The sequence below is a fragment of the Chrysemys picta genome, chromosome 5 (assembly GCF_011386835.1).
Source record: "Chrysemys picta bellii isolate R12L10 chromosome 5, ASM1138683v2, whole genome shotgun sequence".
Lineage (NCBI taxonomy): Eukaryota > Metazoa > Chordata > Testudines > Emydidae > Chrysemys > Chrysemys picta.
Window position 1 is genome coordinate 68,962,256 of NC_088795.1, and position 21,562 is coordinate 68,983,817.

The window sequence follows — 21,562 nt, forward strand, 5'->3', positions numbered from 1 at the left end:
ACAGGTGTATGTCTGGGTCTCTTTCTTATCTTGGTCAGAATTCTACCAGGCAAACTGTCCTCAAGCCTGCGAGCGGCTGGTGCTTTTCTGATGTTTCTGGTGATGCTGAGGTCAGGGGCAGATTGTCGGCTGGAGGCTAAGGGTGACGTCAGTGCGTACCTTGCTGAGAGAGTTAATCTCCCACTGGCAAGAGAGAGAGAGAGAGAGAGACAGTCTAATAATCATCTCACTGAGGAGATTGGCACATTTGGGATCACATACTGTACACTGTTTTTCCGTGGCTACAAAAGAACGGGCAAATACCACAATTACTAACACTCTACCCATACATGTGTGTGTCTGTAGAGTGTTTTATAGGTTTAAGACAAGTTCTGTTTTGTGTTTGGGATCCACAGCAACTACAAAGAAAATTAATGTTTCAAAGGTAGGTATATCTATTTATATTTGTGTACAGAACTAGGTTTGATTATCAGGACAATAAACGAAATCTGTTTCTCTTAGGGACAAGATTACTGATGTCCAATTTGTGAACTAAAAAAGTGACTCGTAAAATTTTAGAACAAATATCACATAGTATAATATAAAATAGTAGAAGTTAGGTTTTTGTTCTGATCAAGGCACACAAGCCCCCTCTGTAGAATACTGTATTTGTTAATAGATGCAGCCCACCAGTCCAAAATATCATAGGGATAAAGACAAGTCATTATATTTTAGCATTTCTTTGATGGTTTTGATAGAAATGTTCTCTGATTCCTCTTTGTGAGTTAATGTGCCTGTATTCAGAACTGTTAGGATTGCTGGTCATGGAAACTATGCTGAAAGGAGAAAAATAGCTGCTAAGTTTGTTTTCAGGCTTGTTTGTGAGCTGATGTAACATGCTCTTCACAGGCTTCTGTAACCCACAGTAAACTGAACTGCTAGTAAATTGCCTTTTAAGAAACATTACAGACACAATTTTTAGCAGTGTTTGCTCATGTTGAGGTCTCAACTTTAGGTTGACCGATTTGAGACCAGATGAAGTCAGAGGAGCTGTTGGTCCTCCTCGCCTCTGAAAATAAGGCACACAACTTCTTAAGTTGGGTCCCCTGAAATTGAGGCATACAAAATTAATGAATGCTTCTGAAAATGTTGACGTTAATTGATGTTTGACACTGAATGTGGTATGAGGCAGCAAGCTACCACTTGCAACTCCTTCCCAGTTTTAATTGCATTAACTGGGGGGCAGGGTATCTATCTATAGCACTGCACCAGAGCAACACCCAAGATTCATCTTTGAGGAGTAAATGAATCTCACACTGATGGGCTCAGATAAAATAGATTGACATAAACTGGATAGTGGACAGATAGATGTGACTATTCTTTTCTTTTTTAATAGCCAGGATTATGTAGTCACAGAAAATACATTAATAACTGCAGTGAAGATAAGAGGCTATTTTAATTAATCCAGTTTTGGCTGTCAGAATCACAACCCCCAGTCTCACATTTGTGTCTCCTGCTCCTCTTCCCCAAACTTCCACTACCTGAAGAAGAGCTCTGTATAAAGTTTGAAAGCTGGTCTTTCTCACCAACTGAAAGCTGGACCAATAAAAGCTGTTACCTCACCCACCTTGTCTCCCTAATATCCTGGGACCAACAGGGCTACAATAACACTGCATACCTTCCTCTCAGACAGCTCTAATCAGCCACAGCTTGAAGGTAGATCACACATCTAACTTCCCAAACATTAAGCCTTGAGAAACAGCAATTGCTATAGTACTGAAGTTTAAGAAAATGAAACAAGTGCTTATAAATGTTCAGTCCAATCTGGTTTTATTTATAATGACTGTGTCCCTGTCTGCACTGCACAGGAGCAGATGCATGTATCCTGTTCACGTGCTAAGGAAGAAGGGACTATCTCTTGCCTGGGGAAGTTGTTAGGGCATACCAGACTTTTGAAGGCTCTGATGTAAAATAAAGACAGCATTTTCACAGTCCTTTTAAAAGTCAGTGTTAAATATGACACCATAACGAGATTTGAACAGCAGAAACTCCCAGCTACCTACCCCTCCTCTCCTCTCCTCTCCTCCACCCTCCTTTCCATGGAAATTTGTAAAAGAAGGAGGAGTTTGTTAGGGAAAAATCTCACCTTAGTTTACAGTTTGAGGCGTGACTGCAGGATCGGAATCACTCTGTCTCAGACAGGGAGTTAAATGAACACATGGTATTTTTATCGCTTTATTTTTATTCCAGCAGCACGCTTTCTTTCTCCAGGTTGATCGGCTGAAAGGAGGCTTTGGTGTTGATCCGTTCTCTCTGGCTTTAAAAACAACAATAACAACAACAACCCACCAACAACTCACCCTCACCGACTGCTAGTGACTAAATGCTCAGGCTGAATTATACAGTCACATATTGAAGGCAAGGGAGGAAGAGAGCGAGCTGGCGCTGCTACGTCTGCTGCTTCTACGGGAACTTTTGAAAATAAATCTTTACAACTCTTCTTCAGATCCACGTGAAAAAAGCAAAGCCGGACTGCAAGAGCTCAGCGTTGCCTGTTGCAATCTGTAATTTTACGTTGCATTTGCCTTTTTATTTTTAATTTTTTTACTTTCATTTTGGAACTGCTTCCTCAGCTCCTTGGCTGAACTTTGGAGATCAATGGACCTTTTATATCTCCTGCCCGTATTTAAACAAACTATGGACGCTTAAACTCCCCCCACCCCTGCTCATGGGGCGAACGCTGCACGGCCGCAGCAGAGGGAGAAACACACAGGCACTTCTTTAGAGACGGGGGGACAGATTGCAGTGATTTCTCATCCTCACGGATTCCCCTGAGTCTCCTTCGCTGCTGAGAGTTGACCCGTGTGGTGTTTTATCTGATTCCCGCAAGATTTCCCTCCTCTTAAAAAAAATACCATGCGTTTCTTATCTATAGAGAAAGCTATATGGAAAGAGAGGCATACAGTGAGCGCGTATGTGTTTTCATAAGACTATCAAGAGAGCAGATCAGAAGCAGCCCGGATCCTGACCCTGATTGTATGAATAAGTAAGCAGGATGCTGACGATTGTTAGTTGCCTGTAAGGTTTTTATAAGCTGGGAGGGAGGGGGTGGGGGGAGACCAGAGACACAGAGCAAAGGGGGGAGGGGGGAAGCCCTTGCACTTTTTCTCTCTTTCTCTCGCTGTTCCCTTCACTGCTGCTGCTTCCCATCACTGTGGTGGAAATTATTGTTAGCACCCCTCTTCTCTTTCTCTTGGTGGTAGTTTGCCGATGTGCACACCGGATTCATCTTCCCGCACCAGCTGCAGCAGCAACGGGATCAGCAGAGCGCTCGGGAGGAGGCAGCCGGCGGAAAGGATCCTACTTACCCTGGCCCCGGAGCCCTGGCAGCAGCGGTGGAAAGTTTGGCTGGGGGCTGACAGAGGCGAGAAGACGCCCTGACAGGCGAGATCCCTAGTCAGAATCCACCCCCCCCCCCCCGCGCCCACCCACCCGGCAACTTCTCCCCTGCAAGGGGAGGGGGTGGAGAAGGGGAAGCAACATTCTCCTTCTCTATGGTATGCCCATATGACTGGGGACACCTAGAGACCACAGCATCTCAGCGGAGCCTTTAGGTGGAGAAGAGAATTTTTCCCTCCACCCCTTGCCTTCCTGTATCGGTCCAGCGTGGGCAGCAGCTCAGTCCTAATTCCTCTCTGCCCCCTTGCCCACCTCTGTGGTAGAGGATGAAAATGCTTTGCTGGAGGGTGGCGTTGTGGTTGGCTGGGTTGACTGCCTGGGGGAAGCTCTCCTCCTGCTCTGGCCTTGATTATGACTACACTTACGATTTCAATGAAGAGGATAAAGCTGAGGCGATAGATTATAAGGATCCTTGTAAAGCCGGTAAGTGACTTCCAAGGCTAAAACTGTTACCCCCCCACTCCCTCCCCCAGGTGGTGACTTTGTCTCTTTTTCTTTCCGATGTGTGTATAAGCTGGGAGCTCACCTGCTTCCTCCTCTTTGGGAGGCGAGGCCAAGGGGAAGTCTGAGCGGCAGCAGCAAGTGGAGTTGGGCTCAAGTGCTTTGCTGTGTCACTCGGTGGGATTTCTATAGACCTGCTTTCTCAGGGCTTAGAGTTTCCACTTTCCTTGCACTTTACAACTGTGCTTGGACGACAAAGTGCTTTGAGTGCACTTTTCAGCAGATGCTTCTCCCCCCCCCCCCCCCCGCCACGATTTATTAGAAAGCCTCGAATAAATCCCAGAATTGGGCTCTCCGGGAGACGTTTCCAGTCACTGCAGTCTTGGGTTGGATAGAAAGGAAACCTGTAGAGAGGCTACTGGACACAACCTCATTCCTTGTTATAGCGCTATCAGAATAACTGGTCCATGGGGCTGATCGCTAAGTACAACCCCTTCAGCATCCCCCCCCCCCTTCTATTTACAGCGCAATATTGTTGCTGCTTCCCATCGGCAGCCACTTGATTTGGGAACAGCTGAGAAGAACTTGTAAGTTTCAAGGCCACTTTAAATATTGAAAGTGGATGATTCCAGTGAGATTAGCTCTAACGTGCGCCTCGCCCTGCCTTCCTTGCACAATCAAAGCTACCCTTTGAAGTCAGGAGGAATGTTGGCCGTCCAGAAAGGCAGGATCAGGCCCCACATACCGCGCTGTAGGTTTGTTGGCTTCTGCTTGAGCGCCAGGGGTAGCAGCAGCAAGCCCCCCCCCCCCCCCCAGGCTGCTGCTCGCACATGCTGTAGGCTGCCACCACGTGAGGAGAGTTCCTGTGGCCCCCTCCTCCTTTCAGCAGCCTGTCTGGCTGTCTCTCTTTTCTTTCAACCTGTTTCTTGACCCATTGTCTGTCTCTTCCATTGTTAACGGCTAGCACTCACGTTGAGCGATTACTAGAAGCAATACGTTTCCCGTGTGAGTGTCTCGGTCTTGCACTAAAGAGCCACCTCCAATGGGCGGCCTCTCTTTCCCCATCCTCGGCTACCAGTTGAAAGTGTCTCCCGGCTTTCCATCACAATTGTGCCGGGTTCTAGTTAAGGACAGCTCTTTTTGTGGATTGACTTTGATGGTCCATTGGATGGTCTCTTCAGACTGGTTTTCCTATGTGTATTTATGCCAATGCTTACACAGACAGAGCCGGAGAGGAGAATGAATGGGAGGGGGTCGGGGGATTGCTACATTTAAACCACATTCGTTGGTTGTATTCACTATATCGTTGGCTAGTATTTGTTGTGGTTCAGTGTAATCAGGTTGGTAGCCACAGTCAAATAGAAATCTGGGCTGTCTGTATTCTGTGTACTGATTTGTCTCGAGAAATAATCTCCTTTCTTTATTCCCAATTAGACTTCTGTCATTTGCCATTGCAAAGGGAAGACCTGGTTTTCTATAGTATTTGCTGACTGGGTGACATTGGTTTTAGGTTTATAGGTAAGGTTCTGTAAGTGAGTAAAATAATATCGGGTCCAATCCTACTTCCATTAAAGTTAATTGCAAAACTCTCATTGACTTCATTGGGACCAGGAGCAAGCTCACAAGTTACTTAAATGAAAGAGTGTACCTTGTTACTTGCAAAATTTGTTGTGGACACCTATTCTAAAGTCATGGTGGTTGATTCACATCAGCCTTGGTGTAAAATAAGTGTTTTGGTTTTGTAGCTGTCTCCTTTGCATTAATTAGTTATTCTATATCCTGAAACCTAGTTCAGCCAAAGGTTGTGTTCTCTGTGTGTATGTGAGTTTGCTGAATTTGAGGAGAATGCGGTGAATACATATGCCAAATATGCAGACACTGTGTTTTTCTAATCACAAAACTATTCCTTTCTGAGGTGTGAATTGCTAATATTCTTTGCTTAGAGCTGAGGAATGTACAAGTTCAAAAACAGCAGAATCAGCTACAAACAAATCTTTATTTACTCCCATTAAAAACATGCAAGAAACTTTGTATAAAAAAGACAGTTACCTACATTTTGACCACAATTGATTTGAATTCTTTTGATGTTTTCTGGGACAGGTTTTAAATGAGATTTCATTAATTTTTTCTTTCGTAAGAAATGTTTTTGTATACACTCAGTGAAGTGAAATGCTTGTAGGTTTTTTTGTACTTTTTGTTTCATTTTATAAAATTATGCATGTGTGAGTTTTAAATAAGTATCATAGGTAGGAAAGAAAAGGAGTTGTGGCTGAAAGACAGCTGGAATGTGCTAAATGTGACAGCTCTCTTTTTTGTTACATTTTGTTTTACTTTTGAGAAGGCAGGAAGAAGGTGACTATTTGGGTCCAAATTAATATTTCATGTAAAATCATCCATGAATATATATTCAGTCATTATAATGATTAAAAATGAGCCATTCTCTTACTTAGGATCTTACTCTCCCTTATGTGCTCAGATAATAGTGATGAGAACCGTGTAAGATAGATGCATGATAGATTTACATGTGTATAGTTCCCATTAATCTTAAACTGAATCACCTCCATATTTCTCTACACATTCAATATCCTCTTTAGTTTTTGAATGTACAGTAACTGTGAAAACCCAAATGCAACATACATACCATTGTATATTGGATTTGTACCATCTATTTGAGGGTTCTTTTCCAGTCACTGTGTATACATGAGTAATTCTCCATGTATGAAAATGAGACTGATACCCCTGAAAAAGTTTCACTGAAAATTTTCTCTGTTTGAGCTTTCCTAAATACTATAATAGTCTGATTACCCATTGCTGAGTACCCACTGAAGTTAATAGGAATTATGGATGCTCAGCACTTTTTAGGATTATATCCTAAACTTTTATTCTCTCTTGGTCTGATTTTACTCCCTTATTCCTGTTGAGTGGTAATTCTATTGAAGTCAATCAGACTACTTCAATAGTAAAGTTCCACCCAATGTAAGGAAGGGTGCCAAAATCAGGCTTTGAGCATGGAAGTACATCCAGGTTTGTGTGGATGTGCCATGGGTAAAGTAACAGGACAAAATAAAGTAACCTCATCCAGGAAATGTATTCATTGCAAACTAAGTATGTATATTTGATATAATTAAGGTAGATGTTCGCTTTTTTTTGCTAGATCTTCAGTGACTATAACTAAGAGTACACAATTATTTTCTATAAATGTTTATGATGAGGACAATTATGTCCCATACTTATATGGATTTCTGCTCACTTCTTCTACATGAAGAAACACCATAAAACAACTAACATGTTACATAGTAACATACTCCAAATATTCAGGAATTAAACAGCAGATTTAGGAGAGCTAGCAGAGTAACATTACCTGTTGTAATTTGTGAGAATGTGGAGGATGAATTCAGTATTTGGGAGTTCCTGTTGTAAAACAAGAGCAAAGGGAGGAGAAGAGGAACATGAAATAAATAAGAACACTTTATAATAGCTTTTCAGCTGGAAGACGTGCTGATTACAAGGGCTTAACTTGTTACATAAAACTTATGTTTTCTGACCAAACACAACTAAGGATTCCTTAACTGTATGTTCGATTTAAAAAATAAAAGTGGGCATTTCCATTCTGCTTTTCTCCCAGTCAGCTACTATCATCGTGCTGTCATTTTATGACTAGCTGCTCACTGTGCTTTCATAAGAATATAAAGGAAAATGTCCATAATTTCCTGATCCAATGCACACCATGAGGCAGATCCTTAGCTGGCATAAATTGTCATAGGTCCATTGAAGTTAATCTCCCCCCCCCCCCCCCCCCCGTCTTTTAGTAGGTTCTCTTCTTACTACAGTATCAAAGACACCAGGAGGGGGCCATATACTCTTTACGGAAGAGTATAGATAAATGTACTGCAAACCCACTAGTGAGAGGTCAGTGATTTTTGTTTTTTGTTTTGGGGTGCTTGTGTGAATGTGAATCTTCTTGCAGATGTGATTTCTTTCCAGGGAAGCAGGAAGAATGGGATGCACTGAAGACACTGCTAGCTAGGTTCAGATGCTTCTATGGCTTGTGTGGTGAAAAATGCTATAGAAACAGGAAAAATACCCTGCACAGAAAGTACCTCTGCACTATGACACATCACTCCAACTTAATGAAAGCAGAAATACACACATCACAAGTTTTGCAGACATGTGGAAAGGGCCTGGGTTGGTAGGGAAAAGTCATATTGGTGACTATTAGCTCGTGTGCATTTACAGCCCGAACTTCAGATATTATGTGCAAAGGAAGCATAGCATTATTTTGTTCAAAGCATCCTGAGAACCCTACCGTAAGTGGAATCAATGACAGAAGGACCTGAGAAAAAGGGATGCTGACAGTGCTGGGCTATGAGTGGAACATGGCGCTGTAAGAAGGCCATGTTAAGCTTGTGATCTGTGTGGTTTCTAGTGTGTTTCCCTACTGACCTATAGCCTATGCATGAATTTTGATTCATGTCACTTCCCCTTCTGACAAGCACCCTGGCATGCTGAAACAGTGGGATGTGATGTAGCACAGTTTCAGTGCTTCTGATGCCTCACATATTTCCTTGTTTCTCCACAGGAGAGGAACATATTGCCCTCAGTGCTTAACATGGTAAACTTCAATAGGGCATTTTGAGTTCAACTTCCAGATCTAGTTAGCTGAAAGTTGAAATACTGAGACAGTCTTCATTACAATAGCAGCAGTAACCCTGTAAAGGTGCTATGAAGAATCTAGGAATGTACATCTTATAAGAAGAAGCTTTGTATAAATGGGATGTTACTCCAGAAACAAAGTCCAGTAGTCAGCAATAAAGGGGTACTGTCCACCTTGTCACATCTGGACAGTTATTTAGAAGTTTTTCTCAGGAGTCTGTTTGTTATTGTTGTTTTTTTCTTTTGTCTGATTAGTACAGCAGCAGCATATTTATAAAGCAGCCAAAACCAAGCTTATAATAAACACACCAGATAAAATCTGCAGATATGTGCTGAGATACACAGTCAGTGCATGTATAACTTGCTTTGATTTTGGGCACCCAAGAAGGTATTTTCTTTTGTTTTGCTAATAAAAATAGCAAGGAATAATTATCTTCAAAGAATAATAACAATAATCATCTTTACAGATGGGTAGTTTTGGGGAGTTAATGAGGTTGAGAGTGGCTGGTTAAAAATAGTGTGTGTGGAGCAGGTGGGGATGGGGAGTGGTGGTCTAGTGATCTGAGCATGAGAATCAAGAATCCTGCTTACTATTTCCAGTGCTGACTCCTTTAAGGTCTTAAACAAGTCACTTGATTTCTTTGCTTCCATTTTTAAAAAAATCTGGAAAATGGGGATGATAATACTTCTTACCTCACTGGGTTGTGAAGCTTGATTATATAGTGTTTTTGGAAAGTGCTTGGAACATGAGAAGCATGAAAAACACAAAATAATAGGATTATTATTATAATATGTCATCTGTAACTCCACAGTCTATCTCTTGTCTATTGATGTCATAACACCTTTTGCAAAAGTTGTTTTTTGAGATTATGAAACATATGCGGCTGGAAGACTGTTGTTGGGCTGTGCCTTGTATTCTGGCATACACATCTTTGTTTTTCATGTACTGCAAAGGCTCTAATATGCTCTTGGGTAATTGGGAAGTCTTTTAAAGTAACTTATTACACATTTAAATCTGTTGTGTAATTTATACGGTGAAGCTCTTTCTCTATATACTTAAGTGTTGCTGTAAATGATGAGAGCAGTCCTGTGCACTATGTAAACACTTTATTTAGAGAATGTAATGCTCATAATATATGCCAGATGGACAGAATTAGTCTGAAGTCCTTTATTTTTCCATAGGACAGATACAACATAGGAAGCAGAACAGTAGTAAGCTCCCTTGCATAGCTTCTCAGTTTTGATTTGGACTCACTTTGATTGATTAACAAACTTAATTTTAAATCAGATTTGTTCCTGCAGTTCAGCATTCTTTCTTTCTATTATACCATGCCCATTGCTGTGGAATCCCAGCAATTTACATATATGTGTGAACATAAAGGTCTCCTCTCAATCTCTCTCCCCTGCCCTCCCGTCCTCATCCCTTAGTTAATAGGATTTTGTTGGTAGTAATATTTTGGGAAAGCTAGGTTGAAAAAAGGGTTTTACATTTCAGCTATGTGTCCGCTGTATCATGCCGAAGTCTTAGGGCGTGTCTACACTAAAAACTTAAATCGACCTATATTAGGTCAATTAACAGCCACTGCAGTCCACACTACCCTCCTTGGTTTAGTGGTGTGCATCCTCACAAGGAGTGCTTCCACCACCCTAAGAGGGGCAGTGGGGGGATCTGAGAACCTGGTCTCTCAGCTCCGCTAGCAGCTCCCTACTGGGAGCTCAGCTGCCCCATAAGCTTCCTGGCTCCCTGTTTCCTGCCAGGAGTGGAGGAAACCACCTGGGGCTTCTTGCCTCCCTGTTCCCCGCAGGGAATGGGATCCAGCCATTGGGGCGTCTTGGGTCCCCCCTTCCCCCTCGCCTGCTTCCCACCAGGAGCCAGGCAGTCTTGTCAATTTCATGCTAGAGCCATGAAATTGACAAAACAGCCAACATTCCCAGCCTGGTGGGAGTGGGGGCAGGGAAGAAGCCACCCAGTGCTTCTTGCCTCCCTGTTCCTTAACAAGAGCAGGGTCCAGCTGCCAGGGCTTCTCACGCTGGCTCCCAGCTGGGAGCGGGGTATAACCACCCAGGCGTCTCGCCCTGGCTCCCAACCAGGAGCTGGTTCCAGGGGCCCAGCTCTCCAGGGGAGCAGAGGGCAGCTGGGCTCTAGCTGCCCAGCTTTCTTGTCAATTTCACGGCTCTGCTGGAGCCCTGAAACTGACAAGAGAGCTAACTGCAGATGTAAGTAACACAGTGTTTACACACACATTGCCTCGCCCTTACTACATCAGCATAAGCCCTACACCTGTCATGAAAGTGGAGTTACTATGGCCGTGGCTACATTTGAAACTTCAAAGCGCTGCCGCAGGAGCGCTCCCGCAGCAGTGCTTTGAAGTGCGAGTGTGGTCCCGTGCCAGCGACCACACTCCACCTCCCTGAGGAGATTAGCTTAGAGCCGTGCTCCCAGCGCTGGGGCACTGTTTACACTGGCACTTTACAGCGCTGTAACTTGCTGCGCTCAGGAGGGTGTTTTCTCGCTCTGGGGTGTGAAAAAGTTGCAATGCTGTAAAGCGCCAGTGTAGCCATAGCCTAAGTCAATATAGTAGGGGCGCTTACATTGGTGGGACAAGGCTGTAGTGTAGACACTGACATAATTAGGTCAACGTAAGCTGCTTTATGTCGATCTAACTGTAGTGTAGACTAGGCCTTAGTTTCACATTCAGATCACTTTCCACAGGGGCTTGATTCTGAATGTGCTTACGCCACTGTAAATCAAGAGTGATTCCATTGAAATAAGTGATGTCATATCATTAGTTATAAACTAATGAAAAATAAAGTTTATAATAATTTGTGCAAGGTTATAGTGAAATTGCACTTCACGGAAGGGACACTGTAGCAGACATTGTTTTAAACCTGTCAAGGGTGGGGAGAAGGTTCTAGGAGTATTCAAGAGCAGAACTGTTTCCTGTCTGCTTGAGTCTTAAGGATTTAGCTGCTTTTACCAAATTCAAAAAGAAAAAAAAATCTAAGCCACGGGTTCTCAATTTTTTTCATAGTATGGACCGCATTTGACAGTGTGACTTACGGGCCTGTCCCCTCCCATATACAACTGTATAGTTCTCCTCCTCCTATTCAGAATTGTACAGATTTCCTCCCCTTCCATTCTTGATCACAGACAACCTCCGTTTACATTAGCATTACAACTCTTTTGCAGCTATAGCAACTGCTTACATAGAAAAGTAACACTAGGAAAGTATTTTGGTATTTTTAGCTCTCTTTGTGAAGAAAGTTAATCATGTCAACTTAGCTCTTCATTTCATCTCCACCTTCCATCTGATCTGTTCTGTCCCTTCCTCTCTCACTGTTTTCCTCTACAAACTTCACTATTGCCTGCTCTTCCTTTCCCTCTGCACAGGCTTCCTTTCCCTTCGTTGCTTTCTCTCAGTTCATACTGCTCAACCACCTTGTCCTCTTCTCCCCTTGCTCCCCTTGACAAACTGTCAAAGTATTCCATTCCCTTCCACCCTGCTCCCGGGATGTTCCTTTCTTGCTTGTGGCTAGCAGCTCTATTTCCTAGAGGTTGCTCCTGTTTCCTACCATCTCTTATGTAACATTGTCTCCTCCTAGTACAGGCAGCTAGGCTGGCTCTTTATCTTTGTTTCACCTGCTTTTATAATCCTGCCAACCTGCTTTTATAGTCCTGCCAACCTTTCTTTCAATGAAGAGACTGGGCAACTGTAAAAACATTTGGAAACAAGGGGGAGGAGACAGCAGTATGTGACCAGCCAACTTTTGGAGGCGCTCAGGGCCACCATCCGGTGCTCTGTGGACCACCAGTGTTCCACGGAGAACAGTTTGATTATGACTTTTCCTACATTTACCATGCTTACTCATACAAATCATCCTATGTGCATGGGTAGGAGTTTGCAGATTTAAACCATGTGAATGCCTGGATCTGATCTTTGACATACGTGCAAGAGAGTGAACATTTAACCACAAGCTCTCAAAGAGACACCAAAATGCAGGCTTGTGGGTTTTTCCCTTCAATATTTAAAAACACAGATTGTCAGGATTAAAAGAGCCAGAAATCAATTTTGCTCTAAAATAGCTCCTAGAATCTTCTTTTCTTGAGGTATGTGAAAAATGATGCCTAAGGGATGCACAGTGTGTGTTGTTGTTTTTTAACCAGCCACTCTGCAGACTTTACATTGTTAAGATGAAATCTTTTGACAGCAGGACCAATAATTGAATACAGAATTGATTTTGAAATGTTTGTATTAGCATCAATGACTATAAATTATGTTACAAAACAATTTTATTTCATAAGGTTTCAATATTCTGTTTTTTAGATGTTTTCCAAATCATGTAAATATATAAATGCTCTTACCTACCTACAATTCCTGTGCTGCTTGAAACAGATCTACAGATTTTAAAAAGCAATTGCCTAAGAAACATGTATATTTGGGGGCGGGGGGTTAATTTAAAAATAGATATAAATCAGACTGAAAGAAAAAGACACCCCGGGAAAAAAGTTTTACCTCTGGTACACCATGATTATAACTGTCTGTCCTAAGATATGACAGAATATCTGTATTTTCACATCTCCTCAGGGTTCAGAGATTCCTTTGGTCACTATTCTGACATGTTATTGATAATTTCTGTGCTTTTAAAAATGTAGTGAGGAATAATAAGCACTGAATGTGTTGTCTAATCAGTAAGGAGTCCTCAAGAATGTCAACATTAAGCAATAACATGTTAATTTAAAAATAAATTTTCATTGCAATTGAGAGCAAAAATCTGAGGCTTTAAAATGCTGCTGTCCTTTGTGGGTTTAATGTACATTTAGGCCCTGATATGGCACAGATGGATCTCTAAACCCAGATGGAACTAATGGGTCTCCACTTTGGTAGTTCTCTTTACAGGAGTGGGGCCTTATTTGTAGTTTAAAATACCAGATTATGGAAGAGAGGGTGAGGCATGGACAGTGAATTAGAATAATATACTTAAGGAATAACACAAATGGACCACCTTGCCAATGTTAAAAGTAATACATTCTTATAACATCTTTTAACTATGATCAAACAAAAACATGAATTTGTTAATGACATGAGATCACTAAGAGTATATTTTTAAGAAGTCTAATTTTTGGATGCTCAAAAGTGAATAATTATATAGACCAAGTACTACAGTAAAATTAAGGGGAATTTTGTGTCAGTCTGAACCTGCAGGAATTCCTCACTGTCCATTGCAAATGAATTAATAGAAGAAAGAAGCACAATTTTGAATAATGACAGGGAATAAGGTTCAATAATGCCAAGAATAATGTACAAGTTGCATAGCTTTTGCATATTCCCATATGATGTCCTCAAATAAGCTATGAAAGGAATTTCAGATGGTCCTTACATAATATCAAGGTTTGTTTCAGCAGTTTACTAACACAAGCCAATTATATTTGGTTTCATAAAAAGTAGTTTTAGAACAACTCAGTGGGTGTGAGAACATGATGATTATCAACTGCCCAATTTCGCCATCTGGTAAAATTCCCTTATTGCATTTATAACAAATTTGCATACATTTTCACAGGCACCCATCAAATAGAATTTGTTTCTTTCTCAAAGTTGATACTTTAATTTTATGCTTTGGCTCATTTTTATTTTAGGAGGATTTTTATCCAATACTGGCTGAATTGATTAAACCAATAATTAATTTTTTGATGAATATTTCTGTAATTAACATAACCATTATGTATGTTCCTAGTCAAAGTGCAGGATACTGGAGCACAAATGGATATTTTAGGATTTTTGACTTTTATTGACTGGAGAATCCCCATAACCCTTTCTCCGAAGGATCAATACCCACTAAGAGGGTGAAGTGTTTCAGTGTTGCTATCCTATTACAGAGACTTAGTATTTCTTTCTGTGATTTTTATACTTTTTGGTACCAGTGTCTAAGTGTTATATACCTTACTGTCCTCAAGAAGATTTTATTCTTTTTCTAGAACCCACAGATATCAAGACAAATCCACAGTGGACCAAATCCTGGAATCTTTATTTAGTTATATCTCATACACTATGATAATGAGTGTGGTGTGAAAACCATCATAGATAAATGCTTTTGCCTGAATAAGGACTAAGAAAACAACTACTACCACGACTTCTGAGGGCCAGATTCTAATATCTGTACTCATGCTGATTAGTATCTTACTCCACAAAGAGTTCTATTGAAATCTGGTCCTGGGTAAGCACTTTGGGTCACTCTTCACAAACCTACATTCCAAACAAATGTAGTCTTATATATTTACTGTAATTTAAATAAAGTCACATAAAAGAAGGCCTATCCCAGTTTCCAGATGCCTTTGCCATAATTTAAAAATACAGTGTAATAATCTTTACAAAACCAAAAGGCCATCCCCTGGCACTATCATCAAGCAGCAAAAACACGTTACAAACCATATCAGAATCTTGCTAGCCCTCAAATACCCCAAACACACCCTGCCTAACCACCTTTCTGGTAAGCGGAGGATAGTAAATGTTGTACCTTATTTTAAAAAGGGATGATCTGGAGAATTTATGGACTAATAATTCCTGCATCTATACCTGCCAATTGGTTGAAATAGTAATTAAAAGTAGAGTGACAAAACACATGAGAGATCATGTTATGATAGGGTCTAACCAGCATGGTTTCTGTAAAGGAAAATTGTGCCTTGCTAGTCTCTTAGAATTCTTTGAACATGTCAGTAAAATAGTGGATAAAGGAGAACTCGTGACATGATTTATTTAGACTTCCAAAAAGCCTTTGACAAAGTCCCGGACAAGGGACTACTAATGAAGCTAAATAGCCATGGGTGAGAGGCAAAGTGTTGTCGTTAATCAAAAACTGGCTAAGAGATAGAAAATGAAGTGTAGGCTTAAAATGGACAATTTTCATCAAGCAAAAAGTTAATGGTCAGGTGCCTCAAGATTCTTTACTACATCCCATGTGGTTTAGTAGCAATTTATTAATGATCTGGGGAGAGGCGTATGAGTGAGATAATAAAATCTGCAGGTGACACGAAGTTATTTAAGTTGGTCAGGACGATAGGAGGCTGTGAGGAGCTTCAGAGGGTGAATGGACAACATGATTGCAAATGGAGTTTATTGTTGATAAAAATAAAGTAATGCATATTAGAGGGGACAAATAAACTACTCAAGTGTCTTAGAGTTCTAAATTAGCTGTATCATCTCAGGAAAGGGACTTGGGTGTCATTGTAGACAGCTCCATGACGACATATGCGCACTGTGCAGTTATGGTAAAAAAAAGCTAACAAAATGATAGGATGGAGAAGAATACGAAGAATGTAATTCATATGTGATAGTCCACCACTTCAAAATCCCATTTTTAGACAGTCTGTTTTAGGATTCTTAAACTTCAGCTTTTCTTCCTGTTATGTTTTCTTACAAGTGCTTTGTTAGCTATAATTATATCCCATGATCCTTATTAGGAAAGAATTATACATCATACATGAAAATGGCTTAATGGGAGGAGGCCTGGGTAAAGGAAATTCTCTTAACCGCCTAATGGAATTTTATTACATTGTTCTTGTGGGGTGAGAATTTACCCTGCATGGAAGAAGCAGTGGGCTCTGCTTCCTAGCACTTATGGGTACCCTGATATACTGTGTTTTTATTTTGTGGGCTAGTTTTTTTAAAAAATAGGCCTATAAACCTGTGCTTATAGTTTTATGTGTGTGCAGGCTTCTGGGGGTGCAACATTTTTACACACAAAATTGTAAGTGCAGAATCAGAGACTGAGTGGAGAACATTTTGAACATTTTACTCCATAATGTTGGTAATAGATGAACTGAATATTAGTTACAGTCAAATCATATATAGTGCTTGAACCACAGTCACATAACCCATTACTTCAAACATTTTGATTAAAAACTTAGAAACATATAAAATTGACATGGCACACATTAAATGAATTAAAAACTGGCTAACTGATAGGTCTCAAATGAAATTGTAAATGGTAATCAGCATAGAATGGGTGTGTTTCAAGGCAGTCCTGTGGGCATTGGTTCTTTGCCATCCACTATTTATCATTTTAATTAATGACCTGGAAGAAAACATGAAATCTTCACTGATACAATGTGTAGATGATGGGGGAGTGGTAAATAATGAAGACGACAGAGATCTGGATCACTTGGTGCATGCAAAAAATATTCATTTTAATATGGCTAATTATAAATGGAACATCTAGGAACATACTTACAAGATAAGGGACTCTTTTCTGGGAAGCAGTTACTCTGAAAAAGATTTTTGGGGATTATGGTGGAAAATCGGCTAACCATGAGACCCCAGTGTGATGCTGTGGCCAAAAGGGCACATGCAGTCATTGGATGCAGAAACAGGGAATTGCAAGGGGAAGTAGAGAGGTTATTTCACCTCTCTATTTGGCACTGGTGTGACCACTGCTGGAATACTGTGTCCATTTGTGGTGTCCACAATTCAAGAAAGATGTTGATAAATTGGAGAGGGTTCAGACAAGAGCCATGCGAATGATTAAAGGACTGGAAAACATGTCTTATAGTGATAGACTAAAGGAGTTCAATCTATTTTGTGAACAAAGAGAAAATTAAGGCGTGACTTGATTAGTCTATAAGTACCTACATGGGGAACATATATTGAATAACAGGCTCTTCAATCTAGCAGAAAAAAGGTATAACATGATCTAACAGCTGGCTCTTGAAGCTAGACAAATTAAGACAGGAAATAAGGAGTACGTTTTTAACAGTGAGTGTATTAACCATAGGAACAACTTACCAAGGGTCATGGTAGATTCTCCATCACTGACATTTAGCAAAACATCCAATCTTGACTTTAAAAAATATATGCTCTAGGAGCTATTTTGGGAAAGTTCTATGGCCTGTGGCATACAGGAGGTCAGATTAGATCGCCACCGTGGTCTGTTCTGACCTTGGAATCTATAAAAGTATGGAAACCTGGCCTATGATATTGGAACCTCTGCAGTTATGGAGGGGAGCTCAAATCCTGAGATGCCATGTATGTGGATTACAGGAGAGAGATAACTCTGTGTTAGAGAAAAATGCAAACTGTTTTTAAATGATTTCAGTCATCTGTGCGTGGGGCCCATTGAAAATAATGATGAATTCTTAGCTTGGATGAATTAAATTTGATTAGGGTCTTCTTTTCCTTGTTTTTTCCATATATAAATTAAAAATCCCCATTAGATTACTTTTGGGGCATGATACAAAGCTCTCAGTCATAGATGGGTATTTATGCTGACTTTTCAGATATTCCTACTGGACCTGGGTATGCACAGGAACTCCAAAGGTTTCCTGAATTATTTGGAAAGACTTGCTTATAAATGTAAACCTTTCTTGCATCTTTCCTGAACATGAAAAGACTGAGTTTAAAGGCCATGAGGGAAAACAAAAAAAAAAACCCACACAAAACATTGAGTTATATGTGAAACTGTTGTTAGAGAAAAAGCAATTGTTGTATGTAGAAAGAAACATCTCCAAGCCACATTCTCAGCTGGTGCACCATTGCACATCTTCATTGATTTCAATGGAGCTCTGCCAGTTTACACTCATCCCAGGGCTAAGGAATATCACTATAGGTCCACACCTAGTGTCATGGTTCCTAGGCTCATATGATTATATCAGAATCTTAGCTTTTTTTAAAAAAAAGTATAAGTTCCTAGCCCTCATGGTGCAAACGTAACTTGAGTTTAACCAGTGAAGTATCATTTGCCTGAGTTTGCAGACAACCTGAAATATCAGCTCTGAGAGCTTGAACCAAGAAGTGATGTGGGACTGGTGCATCCACCCCAGCGCATGGGGTTAATACTGGAGGACCAGTACTGGAGGATCTCCTGCTTAGTCCGATTCCATTCCTGAGAGGAAGGGGCCCTACCTGCCATTCCTGGGAGGAGAAGGAGGCTCCTTACCACTGCCACTGCCTCTATGGGAGAGGAGGAGGCGCCCTTCCACCACCACTCTTAGGCTTGGTCTATACTACTGTCAGTATAACTAAGTTGCTCAGGGGTGTGAAAAATCGTATGATACCAAACAACTCTCCCAGTGTAGACAGTGCTATGTTGGTGGGAAGGCTTATCCTGTTGACATAGCCACTGACTCTTGGGGAGGTGGAGAACCTACACCAATGTGAGACGCTCTCCTGCTGGAGTAGGTAGCATCTTCACTAAGCACTACAGCAGTGCAGCTTCAATAGTGCAGCTGTGCCGCAGCAGCACTGTTGTAAGTGTAGACAAGCCTTTAGTGGGGATATGGCCACAGCATAGAGGCATGGCCATGGGAAACCCCATACCATTGTGTGCCTATGGCATGAGATTACCTGAGTTTGGTTCTGGTGCAGACCGTACAGTGGAGATTTGTCTGCAGTACAGTTATCCCATCAGAGAGGTGAAATGTATCCTTATTTGTAGTAAAATAGTGAACTCCTTACAAAATTGAGATGATTTAATCACCGTTTAAATTCACTTAAAAATGTTAACACAATCAACTAAATGTGTGTCTGCTTGTCTATATGCTGCTGCCCACTGCAGGCGCTCAAGACAGTGCACCAAATTCTCCTCTCTGTTACACCAGTGCAATCCCATTGGGGCTCTGTCCTGCTCCCAATTAAGTTACTGAAAACTTTGTCATTGATTTTAATGGAAGCAGAATTTGACCCTGGAGAATCTGACCCGCTGATTGGCTGCCTTAACTACAGAGCAAAATTCACCCTTCATATAACTTTACTGAAAATCAATAGTTATACTGGGGTGAATGTGACCCACAGTGCTGCTTCTTGTCAGTTCCAAATTCTTCTCTGATCTCCTTTGAAACCAGTTTTCCTGTGATTTGTGAATTTGTGAAATACATTAATTAACATTGCAGAAGGAAAATCTTACCTCAGACTAGGATATTTTATTATCCACGACTAAGGGCCTGATCTACTGGAGATTTTGCCATTACATTCATTTTAATTAATCCCCATTACTGGTATATATGAAACAATTAATTAAAATAAAAATTGCTTGTCTGAGTAAGGAAGAGGGGATAGTAGTATTAGTTATTTTGCTGGGGAGCTTTTATACAGAACACAGATGCAAATTGATTTAAAATACTTGTGTCACTATTAGCACAGCACACTTACCCTTTCACCACAGGGAGTGGAATAAAAAGGAGTCATTGGAGTGAGGTTCAGCATAGAGGAACTGTTCTAAATCAGAGCCAAGGTACATCACTAAGAACACTGCTATTATCTGGAAGTCTGACTTCCTGTCTCAGTTTCCTCGTAGATGTCAATGAATGGCAGAAGAAAGGGAACACTTTCCTGCTTGGCTGGCACGTTTGCTAAATTACTCCTTTTTAGCTGCATTCTGACAGTTGTGCTTCATACAGTGCTTTGGGACAAATCCTGCAACTCCCCATAGGTCTGGAGGGTACTGAATGCAGGCTTCATTTTCTGGGAGAGCAGGACTCAGCCTGCAGTGGGAAAGGCAACTTCCTCCTTCACACTGCAGGGCTGTGAGTCCTCATATGTCTCCTTATACATACTTGTATGTGTTTTTGTGGGAGGGGTTCAGGGAGTAGTGAGAGGGTGTAATTTGCAATTAATACAAATCCACCACTTATTTCCTCTGGAATAAAAGTAGTTTTTGTTTTAAGTCTCACTGTACATTTTTCCCTACCTGCAAGGAACTGTGTTTTTATATTGGAGACATTGCTCTAGTCATGTGCTATGAAAAATAGCATGGAATGTTTTATAAAACATGACAGATACACTGAATACATTTTAAAAAAATCTTTGCTTTAAAATAGATAATTAAATTGCTGTTTTGATTGTTTTATTATGATAACTAGTATGTATACTGATGTATTAATTGTAGTTACATTATAGATTATAAAAAATGTGTGGTAAAAATTGTATGCACTGTAATGTAGTGTTGTGAAACAGGTAAATAAGAGGCACAATATTAGGACGTATTGAAGCCATATACTTCTTTTTTTTCCCCATTGCCTCCTGCATAGGGATTTCCCCCCCCATTCTCTGTCCTTTTATTATCTCTATCTAGCACTCTTTTCCTAACATGTATGAGGAAACAAATAAAACATTAGTGGCAAATAAATCTCAGCTGCACATCAAAGAAAAGCCACAGAGCCAAACAAAGGACACTGTCAACTTGAATTCGTTGAATTTGGCTATATTGCAAAAAAGACTTGAGAAGTATGCCCCACTGAGTCGGGAAAATGTAGATTCCTCTCACAGTTTCCCCACTAACTTTCCTCTCTAGTGGGAGCAATTTGGGGCTCAGCTGAGTTCTCGAGTAAGTTTTCCTGACCCAGTGGATTCTAGAGATGCAAAGAGAAAGGAACTCGTGCTTCACTGGAGGCAGGAGATCTGTGGTTGACTTATGTCTCTGCTGATGCTTTATCCCTTGAAGGAGACCTGGGCCAGGTGTACATTACAGGGATGCTCCCGCAGATGTAAGTCCCCCACAACAATGACTTCATAACTCCCCCTCCAGGAGAGGCGTTGCACGTAGGTGACTTAGGTCGATGTAGTTAGGGTGACGCAGTGTCTGTGCAGACACTGCATTACATACATCACCTGCGGAGCTCACAGCTGTGAGCCTCCGTGCCAGGTGCTGACAGCCTGGGCTATGGGCTCCAAGCAAAGCCAACAGCCAGGGCTGTCAGCGCCCCGCAGTGGGGCTCCACATGGAGCCATAGCCGGGCTGTCAGCACCAATTTTCACACAGTTAGGCAGCCCCTCTAGTTCTCTTTCCCTGCTTGCCTTGCTGGCCCCTGGCCAAGGTGGAACATGGCACTAGGGGAGGAGGAGATGGCAGTTGCTGTGCGTTGCCAGCAGGAAGATGAAGCAATTGGAGAGTGTGATGAAATGCAGAGTACAGGGTCAGAATGGGAGAGGCTCCACAATGGCCCCTTCCAATCTGTTTCCACTGCCCCCTCCCCCCAAAAAACCCATTCTCTCTGTTGTGTATTTGGTTGTTGTGGTAATAGAATCTTGTGTTGCTATGGCAA

The 21,562-nt window shown here is 41.3% G+C and overlaps 1 protein-coding gene across 2 annotated transcripts in view; it reads left to right on the plus strand.

Annotated features, from left to right (window-relative positions):
- Positions 1-2,133: 2,133 nt before the first annotated feature.
- Positions 2,134-21,562, plus strand: part of TLL1 (tolloid like 1) — a 196,106-nt gene continuing 176,677 nt past the window's right edge. The window contains exons 1-2 of one of the 2 annotated variants that reach the window (XM_005307446.5): positions 2,134-3,025; positions 3,243-3,861. In XM_005307446.5, coding sequence (XP_005307503.1) covers positions 3,705-3,861 — 157 coding nt within the window. In that variant the 5' untranslated portion in view covers positions 2,134-3,025; positions 3,243-3,704. Of the gene's footprint in view, positions 3,026-3,242; positions 3,862-21,562 lie in introns of those variants that run through there. The other variant, XM_065596524.1, reaches the window with a different exon arrangement.